Consider the following 14,821-nt stretch of genomic DNA (forward strand, 5'->3'; position numbering starts at 1 on the left):
GCAGCCAGCCTGCACTGAGTTTCCAGGTGGTTGGAGCCAGCAGTGAATCAGATGGAGGAGCTAGAGTCAGGGTGGAAGGGACTGTGGACTGACACACAGCATCTCCCCTGCTTCCCACCTCTTCTCTCTCTTCTGCCCCCACCACCCCATTGACGCCATTGTTATCTGCCACCTAAACTGCTTGCAATGGTCTTGTTCCCTGCATGCCCCCTGACCTTCCAGGCCCTTTTCTGCACCGCAGCATCTGTCTGCAGACCTGGTCTCCTCCTGCTGTCCTGTCAAAGCCTCTGTTTGTTTCCCTGCAGGACTTGCCATGATCTATAAATGTCCGTCTCCCACCTCTGTTCATGTACTTGCCCATGCTGCTGCCCTCTAGAAGGAAGTCCCAGGAAGACCGGGGCGTCACTTCCACGCCTCTGGCAATCCTGGAAGGGATAGGAGCCAGTAACTCTGGTGAAGGAGTGGGTGAATTGGCCTGATGTAATTTATAGTGACGTTTTGGGACCATTCTTCTAGAAGATTTCTCTGCACAGATATATCTGGTTTGACAATAAATGACATACATGGATTCAGTTGCTCTTCCTGACATTTTGATTGTTTGAGGCATCCTTCTGCTGTGGAGAGCAGAGCAGGTTGGAGGGAAGTAAGACTGGAGGTTTAGAGAAATCCTAAATTTAGAGAAATCCTGGGAGGCTGACAGAAATGAAGCGGGGTCTGAACTAAGCAGAGGCCAGGGCTGTGGTGGGATGTGGTGGGATCAGGAGAGGGAGCCTTCGGAATGATATTCAGGTCACAGGCTTGGACCCCCAGGGAGCGGTGGAGGAGACAGTTCAAAGGGAGGTTCAGTGAGGGCATGCTGCATTCGCGGGTTGGAGGCCCTTTGAGTTGAGTTTTGAAGGGAGAGTTCAAGAAGAAGAAGCTGGCAGGGAAGGATGCATGGATAAGAGGGAACAGCATGCGCACAGGCACTGAGTTTTCAGGGCTGCTGGGTCTGCGAGGGCTGCTGGGTCTGACCTTTCCACAAATCCTGCCTGGGTCACCCTGGCTCTTCCAAGCCCCAGCCATCCTGCCACCCCTCTTCCTTTCCTGGAGCCGAGCCTTCTGCCTCCTCCTGCCATGCCCATCCTGGCTCTGACCCCTGACCGCCTGCCCTACCAGCCACGTGACTTTGGGCAAGCTCCCTAGCTTCTCCTTTCCATGTCTTCATCATGGCACCAAGCGGATGACACTCTTCAGGGTTATGTGAGGGGCCCAGGGGGCCCATGAGATAGCACCCAGCCCTGGGAGCAGCACGGAGCAAGGCCAGGACCCCAGGAGCTGTTTTCCCTTTTCCCGGCCCAGAAACCCTTCCCTGGATTTGTGCTGTGGGTGGGGAGACACCTGCCCCACTGTGGTTGAGGTGAAGATGAAGTTTGCCCGGGGAGTGAGGCAAATGTTATAACTGTAAGTAGTTGCTCCTGTGGGCTGCTTTCATCTACACGTGAGAGGCGGGTGCCTCTTCCATGAGCGGCTGGTTTGGGGCTGAGACTCAAGGCCCGGACTCAGCTGCAGGGTGTGCTCTGGGCAGGGCTTCTGGGGCTGCTCCTCTCCTTGGGTGGAGTCGTAGTGACCTCTCCTGGCCTCCCCCCAGCCCTGTCTCCACTTCTTCCACACCCCACGCTCAGAGGCTCCCGAGACCTCTTCCAGCCCCACAGCCTTTGTTCTTTGCTGTCGCAGGTTCTCGGTGCTGAATTTAAGAAAAGGAATTCTTTGCTTTGATTACTGCGTAGACAAGAACTTCCTGGGTAAGTCATCTTCATGTCATGCAGAGTCTGCTGGCCTGGCAGAACTGGGGTGAGGGCTGCTGGAGGCACAGGGCCATCAGACCCAAGGGTGGCCTTCTGCCTCTGTCTGGCCTCCTCTCGTGCCACTCTGGCCCCCACTCCTGGGTGCGGGGGGTAATGTGGTGGCACAGGCTGTGCTTAGCATGGGTGGGGAGCAGAGGGTTGGTTGGTAGCAATGCCCGCCCATCTGCCAAGCCTGGCTGGAATTGATCCCTGGCCCGCGGAAAAGGACCCAGCATAAGCCCCCAGTGGCTGACGTTCATTTTTTTCCTCACCCCAGTGACTGGTGGCTATGACTCCCACATCCGCATGTGGAGCCCCTTCTTCTCGAAAAAGCCCGTGTGGCTGCTGAGGGGGCATCAGACCTCGGTGATGCACATGGTGGTGAACACCAAGAACAGCAACATCCTCATCAGCATCTCCAAGGACAAGGTGCTGCCCGGGGGGAGCGTGGCCCTCCGCCCCCCGCGCCAGAGACACCCTCCTGGGGACAGGGGTCTAGCTTGGGCAGCCGGGAGGCTGGCCATTGGCAGGAGCCTGAGGCCCAGGGGAATGGTGTGACCGCCCTGCCTGTGGTCTCTCACCTGGCCTAAGGCCTAGAGGGAGATGCCCCGGGGGGAGTCGCCATGCGGGGCCTGAGCCCAGCTCTGAGCCGTCCGCTGGAGCCGGCTTCTCGGGTGCCCAGCCTGGCTGTGGTCCTGGGCCACACCCTTCCCTTTCATGTACCGAGTGTGGGACCTGCAGGAGTAGATATGCCTCTTCCATGGGATGGTTGTCAGTGGCTTAGAGGAAAATGGAGGGTAAAGGAGGAATGCCATGTCTGGCACATAGTAGGTATATACACACGTGAGTCTTTCCCTGCTTCCACCCTCCCCCCAACCCAAATTTGCACCCCCAGCTCTCCAGGGGCCTCTCGAGGGACACTTTCTCAACCTGACAAACTCGATGGGTCCCCTGTCGGGACAGGTGGGCCTTTGGGGCAGCAGTATTGGTAGCCACTCCTCGTTCTACCTGGTTGTGTTTGAGGAGGATGGAGGGGCAGCCGTGAGGTCTGCAGGGGCGCATGCTGCCTGGCGTGGTCCTCCACCACTGAATGGTGTCCGCTCACGCAGGCGGGAGGTCCTGGGTGAAGGCTGGGACGGGGAGAGAGTGAGGCCACGGTTTCTTCTTAGAGCACAGGAACATCTCTGTTGTAGGGTCAGGATCAGTTGCAGACACTAAGCGCAGACGGTGTGCATTGGAAGTGGCCCCTGACCTGTTCCCATCCCAAGGCCTCTGTTGCCAGCTGCATCCCACTCTTAGCCTCTCTGTTGTTGTTTTTTTTTTTGTTGTTTGTTTGTTTGTTTGTTTTTACCTCCTAGAATATCCGTGTGTGGGACCTGCAGGAGTATATATGCATCCAGTCCTTCTGTGGGAGGCTTTTTGCCCTGGGAAACTGCCCCATCACCAGCATCTACCTCCGGGAGAATGACAACACCCTCATCTGCAGCACCTATTCAGTGAGTGCCGTGCAGGAGGGGCGGCATCGTGGCTGCACAGAGCGGGAGCCACTGTGGCCGGGTCTGAAGTCCCACAGGCCAGCGAGGGATGGGCACAGACTGTCCCTCCCAGACAGCTCTTCATGACACCGTGTGGCCTCACCCATGAGTTTCTCATCTCTTGGGATTTCCGGGAAGCTGTTTCTAGGCCCCCAGCTGCCAGCCTCTTTGTTGCTGCTCCGTCTGTTCTTTTCCTGCCCCCCGGCTGAGTAAGAAGCTCCCCCTCCGAGCTCCCTTGGGCCTGTGCCTCCCGGTGATTGCAGCCCTTACAACTCTGTCCTGGAACGCTTACGGGAACTTCCTGACAAACTGTGAACTCCAGGAAGGCAGGACCACAGCTGAGTAGCCCTCCGGAGGAGAGACCAGACGTGAGACCATCTCACCTTCCCTGCTGCCCATGTGCAGTCTGTCTTGACTAAGGTGACCAGACATCCCGCTTTTGGCGGAACAGTTCCGATTTTTAACAATTTGTCCCGTGTCCTGCGGCGTTTTAAAAAAGTCAAAGATTTAAAAGAATCTTTAAAAAAATCGGGACTTTTTTTTTTTTTTTTTTAAAAACATCCCGGGACACGGGACAAATTGTTAAAAATAGGGACTGTCCTGCCAAAAGCGGGACGTCTGATCACCTTAGTCTTGACCCTGACCCTGGAGGGCAGCACAGGCCGGGAGAAGCCCAAGGGGCTGCCTGTGCAGGGTGGCGCTGGGGCCTGTGACAAGATGGGAGTTTAGGGAGCTGTGAGGACAACCAGCAGCCACGATGGGAAGGGAGACAAGGGTGTCATTTGTGGCTAAGACTTAGGGTATTTCCACTGAGGCCTTGTACCTCTGTTGGCCAGGCCACCCTGGCCAGGGACACGTATATTGTTCTTGTGTCCTTGGCTGGCTCTCCCCCACACGGTAGGGTTCTTGAGATAGGAGGTGGTGGGTTCCTTCATCTCTGCTGAGCGCCAGACTGGCTGCCAGCGTTGGTTGAATTAAATAGACCTTTGAAGGTCATTTCACATCATCAAACATTATCAACCCCCCGCTCTTTGTTAGGGGCAGAGAATATATTACTTAGACACTGTCCAATCCCTGGAGGAAGCTATGGGGTAGAAGGAAATGTAGAAAATGCAATGTATTATGGTGGACATTATGCTAGGACTCAGGGGTCTTCAAACTACGGTCCGCGGGCCACATGCAGCCCCCAGGGGAGTCTGATCCTGCCCGCCAGGTTTTTTGGGCAGTGAGCGCAGCCAAGGTGTTACAGTAGGGATTAGTAGTTCATATAGTCCGGACCTCCAGCTCTCTGAGGGACCGTGATCTGGCCCCCACTTTAAAAAGTTTGAGGACCCCTGTTAGGTGCTTCATGGAGCACAGAAAAAAGATACTTAGCCCAGCCTGGGGTAGGGATAGCCTGGAAGAGAGGACACTGGACTGCGGCTGTATGCTTCTCAGACGTTATAAGAGGGACCTTGGACTTTGGGGGGTCCTAGGAGCACTAGGGTTTGGGAGCCCCGGTCTCAGAGTGACATGGAGTAGGGCTTAGAGGAGTCTTGCCAGGCTCAGTCCTATACGTACTAGTAGTTAGGTTGTCTTGATGTCTCAGTTTACTGGAAGTTTCTCCGTGGGGCCAGTCAATGAGGGTAGAGCCCTTTGGCCTGCCCAGCTGTCTGCCCCTCTCCTCATTGCAGATTGGGATCCTAAAAGGGTACGTGGAGACCGAGGGGCCTGGGAAAACCGAGGAGAAGACCACGACTTACAGCGCGCCCCTGTGTGCTGTCCTCTACAGCAAGGTTTTTAAGCAGGTGAGCGGGCCAGCTGGTCTCTGGGACTGGCAGGAGAGCTGGTTAGCTCGGGGCAGGTCCCACACCTCCTGGGGTGTCCAGATCCAAGGGGTGGTCAGGGCAGGTGGCCGGGAGTGTGGTGGGGCAGCGGGGTCTGGATGAGAAACAGCCCTGCAGAGGGGCTGGCCCACGGTGAGACTGGAGCCCCGCTCCTTGGCCAGCCGATTGCCTGACTCCTCTGAGCCTGTGCGCTCCTGGCCGCTGCCCCAGGTCAGTTCTGACAGGTAGCCTTCTTTATGTGAGTGTGAGATGGGACGGTAGGGGTGGGCTGCTCTGCAGGGTTCCTGGGCATCACTTTCTTTCTTTCTTTCTTTCTTTCTTTCTTTCTTTCTTTCTTTCTTTCTTTCTTTCTTTCTTTCTTTCTTGGGGAGAGACTATTTTATTTTTATTTATTTATTTTTAAAATATATTTTATTGATTTTTTTACAGAGAGGAAGAGAGAGGGATAGAGAGTTAGAAACATCGATGAGAGAGAATCATTGATCAGCTGCCTCTTGCACACCCCTCACTGGAGATGTGCCTGCAACCAAGGTACATGCCCTTGACTGGAATTGAACCTGGGACCTTTCAGTCTGTAGGCTGACTGCTCTATCCACTGAGCCAAACCGGTTTCAGCCTGGGCATCATTTTCTAGGGAAGCCCTAGTTCAGTGGTCGGCAAACTCATTATCCAACAGAGCCAAACATCAACAGTACAACGATTGAAATTTCTTTTGAGAGCCAAGAATTTTAAACTTAAACTTTTTCTAACACCACTTCTTCAAAATAGACTCTGCCAGGCTGTGGTATTTTGTGGAAGAGCCACACTCAAGGGGCCAAAAAGCCACATGTGGCTCGAGAGCCGCAGTGTGCCCACCACTGCCCTAGTTCAACTTTGTCCACTCAGGGAAGGGAGGGAGACTCAGGCCGCGGGCAGCACCTGGTCCTAAGTAGAGACCTCTGGGCAGGTCAGGGTAACTGGGCACATGGTTTCTGAGGTGTAGGGATAGAAAGGACCCCAAGTTTCTACTTGGCCCCCCTTTCTGGCCTGGGTTCTGGGCAGGGAAGGCTGTATGTGCCACAGAGCTCGCCTCTCAGCATTTCCCTCTCACCTTGGCTCCTGGCACCACCATCCTGCATACTTTGGGCTCCTCAGTGCTTTGCCACAGTTATAGCCCCCAACCCCAGCTTTTCTGGGCGTCCTCAGCAGGAGGGCTGTTCTCAAATAGGCTCCCGGCTCCCGTTGCACTGGAATGCTTGCCATGGCAGCAAAAGGCTGCACTGAGTGGAGTGACCATCTTCTACGCTCTGCACTTCCTTCGTATGGGCCAGTCACTGTATTTCCTGTGCCACCCCCGACATTAATGACCCTTCAGTAAAAGTTTTTTGTTTTATCCCCCCTGAATTAGAGGTTGTTTTCTCTGGATAGATTCTGATAAACGCCATTTCTGAGTTCAAGGGAATTTCACCAAACTGGCTCCTTCTCAGGAGCTATGCCAGGCTGCACTGCCCCGAGGAAGGCCTGTTTTCCAGAGGGGGTGATCTGGCAGCCGGGGTCCGCGAATGCCTGTCTTTTCATTCTCAGTGTGTGTGGTGGGGGGCTGGGCGAGGCCTCGCTGTGACACTGGCCCTTGCGGGAGCCCCTGACGGTGTGCTCCCCGCAGGTGGTGAGCGGCAGTGTGACCGGCGTGGTGAGTGTGTGGGAGATCATCACAGGCAAGAGGACGATAGAGTTCTTGGTGAGCCGCGACCAGCAAGTGGAGCTGACTGCCATGGCCCTGGATGAGCCCGAGCGGTGCCTGCTCACGGGGTCGCGTGACGGCACCATAAAGATGTGGAACTACGGCACTGGCGAATGCCTGCTCACCTTCCCCAACCCCGACAAGGTGGAGGTCAGTCTGGTCCATCGGATGGGGTCAGAGGGCCTCTTGAGAAGCTAAGCACAACTCCCGTGGCTCTGGGGCCCCTATTTCATATGCCCCCCTGAGGGCTGTCCACGGGGACTGTGCGGCTTCACGCCTCCCTGAGCCTCTGTGTCCTCAGGAGGAAGGCGAAGACAAGGCAATAGCCCCTGTTCTTTTTTTTTTTTTTTTACATTTTTTAAATTAAATTATTATCTGTGTACATATTTTAACATTGCCCCCCCACTCCCATACATACCCTCCCTCCCCAGAGTTTTGTGTCCATTGGTTGTACTTAAATGCATGTATACAAGTCCTTCGGTTGATTATCTCCCCCAGATAGCCCCTGTTCTTTTTTTTTTTTTTTTTTTTTTTTTTTTTTTTTTAAAGATATAGTAATCTATGGTTGGAATTTATTTATTTATTTTTTAATTTAAAAAATATTTATTTTATTGATTTTTTACAGAGAGGAAGGGAGAGAGAGATAGAGAGCTAGAAACATCGATGAGAGAGAAACATCGACCAGCTGCCTCTTGTACACCCCCTACCGGAGATGTGCCCGCAACCAATGTACAATACATGCCCTTGACCGGAATCGAACCTGGGACCTTTCAGTCCGCAGACCAACGCTCTACCACTAGCCAAACCGGCTTCGGCTAGCCCCTGTTCTTAAGTGTTCTACAAATGTTCGCCACGCTGGCTTTTAGTTTGTTAGAATTTCTTTTTTTCTTTTTTTTTTCTTTTTTTAATTTTATTGATTTTTCAGAGAGAGGAAGGGAGAGGGACAGAGAGTTAGAAACATCGATGAGAGAGAAACATCGACCAGCTGCCTCTTGCACGCCCCCCACCGGGGATGTGCCCGCAACCAATGTACATGCCCCTTGACCGGAATCAAACCCAGGACCTTTCAGTCCGCAGGCCGACGCTCTACCGCTGAGCCAAACCGGTTTCGGCAGTTTGTTAGAATTTCTTACCCCATGTATGTACATGCGTACGAGAGCTTGGGATCCTAGCAGTGGCGGCAGGTGATCCAGAGCCACCCATGCTTGATTCTATTTGAGAAATGCCTGGCAGAGTTACAGAGACAGTTTGTGGGTGTGGCATCACGCCAAAGCCAGCAGTCCCACTTTGGGACTTGAGGCCATTCCTAACGCCTATGGCACAGTCCTCTAACCAGGTCAGAAGGAGCACATGGTCACGAAGCCAAGGGTTGAGTACCAGTCCAGGTCTTATCACTGGGTCATTTGACCTTAGCCAAGTCCCTTGTCTGTTTTCAGTCATCCCCTAGAAAGGGGACACGGATACCCACCCGATTTGCTTCCTCCAAGTCCGTCAGCTGATGGGATGAGAGGAAACCTTGAGAAAAATGTGGTGGTGTCCCCTCTAGAGAATTCTCCTCACGCGGGGATGTTGGCTTGTTGCTTGGTGTGATCAGGACGACATTTCAGGCCCAGAACTGTTTTCACTGAGTTACCTTCGGGTTCTGTTTTCTTTCCCCTTCCACAGATTAGTGGGATTATCCATATGAATAAAGTGTTCTACGTGAGCGGGTGGAATAAGAGAATCACTTCTTACAAGTGAGTAGCAAGGGTGCGTGTGGGCAGGTGGGCTCCTCCATGCCCGGCTTTGCAGGCAGTTCGAACACCAGCAGGCCGTTAGCGGTGGGTAACGTCCACGGCTTCACCTGCTCATCCACCCGTTCGTTCACCACTCCCTGAGGTGACGGGCTCTCCGCTTTGCGGTAGGTGCTGGGATGGGTATAAACAAGAACGATAGATTCTCCATCTTGCTGGAGCCTCTATGGGGTTGAGCTGATCAAATAACTTCATTTGGAACGCTACATTCTATTGATAGAGGTTTCTATGGGAAGGAGACAGAAATATGATTTAGCCTGAGGGGTGGTCAGAAAAAGCTCACCTGAGGATTTTATGGGTAGGGGAGTGGGCTCTGAGGAGTGAGCAGAGGGGTCTTACTGAAGCAGCTAAGCGCTCGGGATAGGAGGAACATTCTGGGCAGAGGGGAGAAACATACGTGCAAGACCCCTCCCTCCTCAGAGGGCCTTTTCAGGGCAGTGGTTTCCTCTTCTCTAAACCTGAGTCCTTACTCAGGTGCCTGAGTGGTGCAAATTGTAAGATTAGTTTACGTGAAGCCCTCGGACAGGGCCTTGACAGTAGGTGCATGATGGGTGCTTAGTAAATGAGGTCAGCAGGGCAGAGCGTCAGCCCTGTCCCGACCCCATGCGCCCTCCCCTGAGTCCATGCTCCTGCAATGGAGCATGAAGGCTGAGCTCTCAGCCCCCCTACCTCTGGCCATGTGTGCAGGTTCCACAAGGCCAAGCCGGTGATCTTGTGCGACCACTGGGAGACCTTCCACACCGAGGACATCCTGAGCGTGTCCAAGTACCAGAACCAGTTCATCGGGACCTCCTCCTACAACGGGGACATCCTCTTCTGGAACGTCAACATGCTCAAGCCCATCCTCAAATTCAACGCCTCTCAGAGCCCCTTGCCCTTGCTGCTTCAGAGGGTATGGCCAATAGGAACACACTGTTCTCTCCTCTTTCTCTGAGCTGTGGGCCAGCATCGCACTGGACCCGGGGAAGGAGGGTAAGAGGGAGCCTCCTGGGAAGTAGAGAGGATGGTGGTGACTTGTTCTGCAGGAGGTTGGGAGCTAGGTAGGTAGTAGTTTCTATACTTAACCTCATTCGACAAATGAGGAAACTAAGGCACACAGAGGTTATGCATCTTGCCCAAGGTCACACAGCCAGAAGTGATGGGTCAAACCCAGGCAGTTTCCCTCCAGAGCCTTGGGGTAACGTGTTCTCTCCATAGATTACTCTGTCCTGAAAGATGGCTCACATCTTACATGTCTCTAGAACACATGACCACTCTGGGCTCACCGAGCTCATGGCAAGGCCTTAGGAAACCCACACAGTCTCTGAATTGCCGTATCTTTGCACTTTAAAGCTGGAAGGGCCTTTGGGGTCACCTCATGCAGTAGCTTTTGGAACACGTTGGGGAAAGATGCTTGGAAGCTATTGAAGAGGCTTCTCCCAGCTTTCTGTCTATTTTATACTTTGGAGCTTTTCCCTTAAGATGAAAAACATCCTAAAAAAAATATTTGGAAACCACTGTCCATTTTAGAGATGGGAAGACTGAGTTCCTCGCAGCAGCAGTCTCCTGCCTATGGGTACTCGGGGCATTAGCGGTTGGCCCAGGGACAGGTTGGCCCGTGCTGGGTTGATGCCTCTAAGGGTGCTCAGTTTCTGGGAAGCATGCTCTGGGCACCTGGAGAGCCCTGTGCTGTTGGTGTTAGACTGGGAGACCCTGCATTTCCTTCTGGGACATTGCCCAGCCCCGGGGGCTGCTCTCTCTCTCTGGCACAGGTGGAAAGGGAGGATGGGAGCGTGATCGAGGGCTGCAGGAGCAGCGACCCCTGTGTGGAGGAGCCAAGGTGGGCACACAAATCCAGCGTGTATTCTCTGGACCACAGCACCAAGGCTGTGGCCAACACCAAACCGAGGCGGAACCTGATGTCAGCACCCCCTGTGATGAGACACCCCAAGATCAAGGAGCCAGAAGAGGAGCCTGTGCTCCTGCAGGTGGGAGCAAGAACTGACCCGGGCACCCTCCCTTACTCTCTAGACCAGTGGTCGCCAGCCTTTCGGACCTCACAGACACCTCTAGACACCTCAGCTTGCCTCCTGCATGTATGATTCCTTATTAGGAGGCACTTTACCCAGAATGCCTTTAGGTCCGTTAACACACTTTTCTTGAGTGTGCTGGATTGGGCAGACACCTCCCTGATTATGCCCATGGTATCTAACCCACTCTGTTGCCTCGTGCCTGGCCATCGTCCCTTCCCAGAGAGCGGCTAATACTAGACCTGATGTCTGCAAGCTCAGGGGCAGGACCTGGAGGCAAGACAACCAGAGAACCTGCAGCTGGAGGTTAGATCCTGGGCTGCTTTCTCTGTCTTCCAGCTCCTATTGCCCCAGCAGGGATGAGCCATAAAGGCTCCCCTACCTCGCCAACAAGCCTTAGCTCCCTGGAGACCAGACTCCTAGGTGCAAACCACTTCCCTCCTCCTCTGAGCCCTGGTGTCTGTCCTAGAATCAACCCTTCCAGATTTCACTGAAGGTCCTATTGGAGTGGTGGAGTGTGGGGGGGCAGAGTAGGAAGAAAGAGCCAGGGGGCTGCCCTCTCCCTACTCGCCGGGGTGGTTTGGCCTCAGACCCTGCAGTGGAGACAGTAATCTCTTGAACGGGGCTTGGAAGCCAGTCAGATAGTTTTAGCCACTGACGTCTGACTCCTGGGAACGGAGGCACACAGTCCCTGTCAGGCACCAGGTAGCCTAGAACCGGATCCCATATGACCCCCCGGGGTCAGTTCTGCTGTAAGGGGCAGCCCCTGGATAACACCACAAGGCCCTGATACCATCACCATCTTCAAATCCCCTCGAACAACGGCCTGCAGACACTGCTTTATTCTGACCTTTAGCCAGGGTATCTCTTCCGGGGCAAAGGGAGGGCCTTCCCCCAGGGCAAACTCAACGCCCGTGGGCTCAGGGCCTGTGAGATCCCAGCTGTGCCTTTCACAGGGCGGTGCCTCTACTGCGTGGGGCTGGGGACCGCTCCTTCAGCACCTGCCTCGTCTCTGTTCCCCATTAGCCAGAGAGACCCCCTTATGATGACCCGGGAGGCCCATTTTCATTTTCCCCCCCAGAAACAACGCAGTGTTGGCAGCCTCAGACTCTTAAAAATGTACTACCAGAGACAGTCACTCCTCCAGGAGAAGGAAAGGACGAAAGCGGAACTGCAGAAGAGGGAGTTCCAGCAGTCCAATGCGTCGGTGGAGAAGGTTGGCCATGCCCAGGCCGGGTCTGGGGTGTGACCCGGGGTGGACAGTGGGGTGGGGTTGGGAAATACAGTGCCCGTGGGGGATCGGGGGCCCAGCCTGGTTCTCCCCAGGGTCAGGAGAGGTGTGGTGGAGACGACGGTACTGCTCAGGATTTGGGTTCAGGACTGCTGTGTCTGGGGGGAAGCTCCATGGTATGGGGTGTGGGGGTTTGTCTAGGAAGGTGAACAGTGTCCCCCTCCTGGTTGGGGGTGCTGGCCTGGGAGGGAGGAAAAGGAGCATTTCCAGAATCCACTTTAAATGCCCTCCTGTGCTCCGGTGAGGTGCTCCGTATGACACGTGAGGGGGATTGGGTCGTATCCGTTCTCCTTTCCTCCTGTGCCTCTCCCCTTTCGGGCTCTGATCACCCCCCACTGTGCTGTCATCGAAGGCCCCTTCCAGCTTTCCTCTGCAAAGCCGGGGTCATTAAGAGACCGTATGGGTTTCCTAAATGCCTGCGATGAGCCAGTGAAGACCAGAGTCATAGCTGTGTTAGGAAAGGCAGGGCTGCCTCCTCCCCCAGGGGACCAGGGCCTCCAGCAGGGGAGCCGGGCCTGCAGAGCTGGGTCCTGAGCGCAAGAGTGGAGACTGGCGCGCCTCCACACATTCTCTCCGCCGGGTCCTGAACCTGCTTTCCTCTCCTTTAAAGGTTTTGTTTTGGTAAAAAGCGAAAAAGAAGTGTGCATAAAGTGAAAAGTAAAGGTCCCCGATGTATCCTTTCTGCCTCCCCCCTCCCCCATTCCATCCCAAAAGTAATGGTCGCCGTCACTGATAATGGATTGGTTTAGCCTTAGCCTTTTATTTTTAGCCCAAGGAGGTAAAATTATAGCTAGATTATAGCTGAATTATAGTCCTGCCATTTGCAGTTTAAAAAAAAAAAGATATTTGTATTGATTTCAGAAAGGAAGGACAGGGACCTGGGCTGCTTTCTCTGTCTTCCAGCTCATTGATTGGCTGCCTCCAGCAACCCCCCTGCCCCTACTGGGATTGAGCCCACAACTCAGACATGTGCCCTGATGGGAGATCCAAGAATCAAACCGTGATCTCCTGGTTCAAAGGTTGACACTCAACCTCTGAGTCATGCTGTCTGGGCCATTTACTGTTTTTAAAAAAATTAACTATATACCATGGATATGTCTTTATAGCAGTAATTTAGATTCAGCTTATTCTTTGACTTATGCCATTTAATCCCTGCCATAGTGCCCCATAGGCTGAATGTATCATAAACAATGAAGCCAGCCTTCCACTGACAGACTGGCAGCTTAGTTCCCGCATGGAACTCTTACGTGCAGCACTGCACCGGACACCCTCATATATGCGTTTCTGTGCATGTACGGGAATATATTGAAAGCATGGATTCCTGGGAGCAGAATTGCCAACAGACCCCAGTCCTTTCAATCCGTGACTCTGACTGAGGGAGAGGACCCACCTTGTGGGTCAGTGACTGAGTTCTGTCGGGGCACAGACAGTTACCCACTGAGCACGTACCACGTGCCAGGCACTGGGCGTCGGGGCAGCAGTGAGGGACAAGAACCCCTGCCCTAATGGAGCTGACATTTTACAATAGTTCAGTGAGTAAAATAAGTGATAGGCCACAGGGCAGAGCCAGCACAGCAGGGAACAAGAACACTGGGAAGAAGGCAGGGAGAATGGCATAGGAGGTGAAGAGGACACTGCTGTCTTAATAGGGTGGTCAGGGGTGGCTTCACAGAGGAGGTGGCCATTAGCCTTTCATTTCTGCTAGTCTGGTGAGTGGAAAACGGCATTTTGGAGGGTTATTTATTTGATTATTTGTGATATTGAGCTTTCTGTATATTTGTCATATATTTGTATTTCTTTAATGAAATAAATGTCTATTCATCTACTTTTAAAATTCTTTTTATTAAGTTCTTGGTCTCTTTATATGCTCTAGAAATTAATCCTTTGCCTGCTTGTGCATTAAAAATATTTTCACCTCATCTGCCTTTGTGGTATCACACTGAGGCTTAGGGTCACAGAAAAATTTGTTATATTTTCTTTTAAAATATATTTTTATTGATAAACATATATATATTTATTGATAAACATTTATATATATATTTATATATAAACACACACACACACACACACACACACACACACACACACACACACACATATATATATATATATATATATATATATATATATATATATATATGTATGTATTTTTGTTGAAGGGAGAAGGAGAGAGAGAAACATCAATGATGAGAGAGAATAACTGATCAGCTGCTTCCTGCACTCAAGCCCGAAACCCGGGCATGTGCCCTGACCGGGAACTGAACTGGGACCTCCTGGTTCATAGGTTGATGCTTAAGTACTGAGCCATGCCGGCTGGACTTGTATTTTCTTCTAGACATTTATTTTTTTTATTAAGGTATTATATGTGTACAGATCTTACCATTGCCTCTTCTAGACATTTATGATTTTATATATTTTTAGTCAGCTTTTTTTTTTCATCTAAGTAACTTTGTGTATGGTGTGATTTTTTTTTTCTAAATTGGTAGCCAGTTAATTATAAAATATAATTATAGTTGAATAGTTTATTTTTTATATAAATATAAAAAATAAACTATTCAACAAAATACCATTTGTTGAATAGTTTATTTTTTCTCTACTATCTTGAAATTCTATCATTATTATATATGATAATCTTCTATAATCTATTTCTAACCCTCTCTGTTTTTCCATTGGCATATTTTTCTGTTCTTGCATGGATGTTTTACATTTTAAAGAGATATTATGAAAGCCTTAATAGACAATGCAATTAGAAAAAAGCTGAAGGAAATGCATTAAAATCGTAGTGTGATTATTTCTGGTTATTGGGATCCTGTGGGCGATT

At 52.0% G+C, this 14,821-nt stretch overlaps 1 protein-coding gene across 1 annotated transcript in view; it reads left to right on the forward strand.

The window, feature by feature from the left end:
• The window catches only part of EFCAB8 (EF-hand calcium binding domain 8), a 72,139-nt gene that overhangs the window by 42,166 nt on the left and 15,152 nt on the right, over nt 1–14,821 (forward strand). The window contains exons 13-21 of the mRNA XM_084888547.1: nt 1,717–1,784; nt 2,104–2,255; nt 3,185–3,322; nt 5,035–5,148; nt 6,830–7,057; nt 8,573–8,643; nt 9,388–9,592; nt 10,452–10,667; nt 11,791–11,925. Coding sequence (XP_084744673.1) covers nt 1,717–1,784; nt 2,104–2,255; nt 3,185–3,322; nt 5,035–5,148; nt 6,830–7,057; nt 8,573–8,643; nt 9,388–9,592; nt 10,452–10,667; nt 11,791–11,925 — 1,327 coding nt within the window. The remainder of the gene's footprint in view (nt 1–1,716; nt 1,785–2,103; nt 2,256–3,184; nt 3,323–5,034; nt 5,149–6,829; nt 7,058–8,572; nt 8,644–9,387; nt 9,593–10,451; nt 10,668–11,790; nt 11,926–14,821) is intronic.

This window comes from Pipistrellus hanaki (genome assembly GCF_964339955.1).
Source record: "Pipistrellus hanaki genome assembly, chromosome: 6".
Taxonomy (NCBI): Eukaryota; Metazoa; Chordata; class Mammalia; order Chiroptera; family Vespertilionidae; genus Pipistrellus; species Pipistrellus hanaki.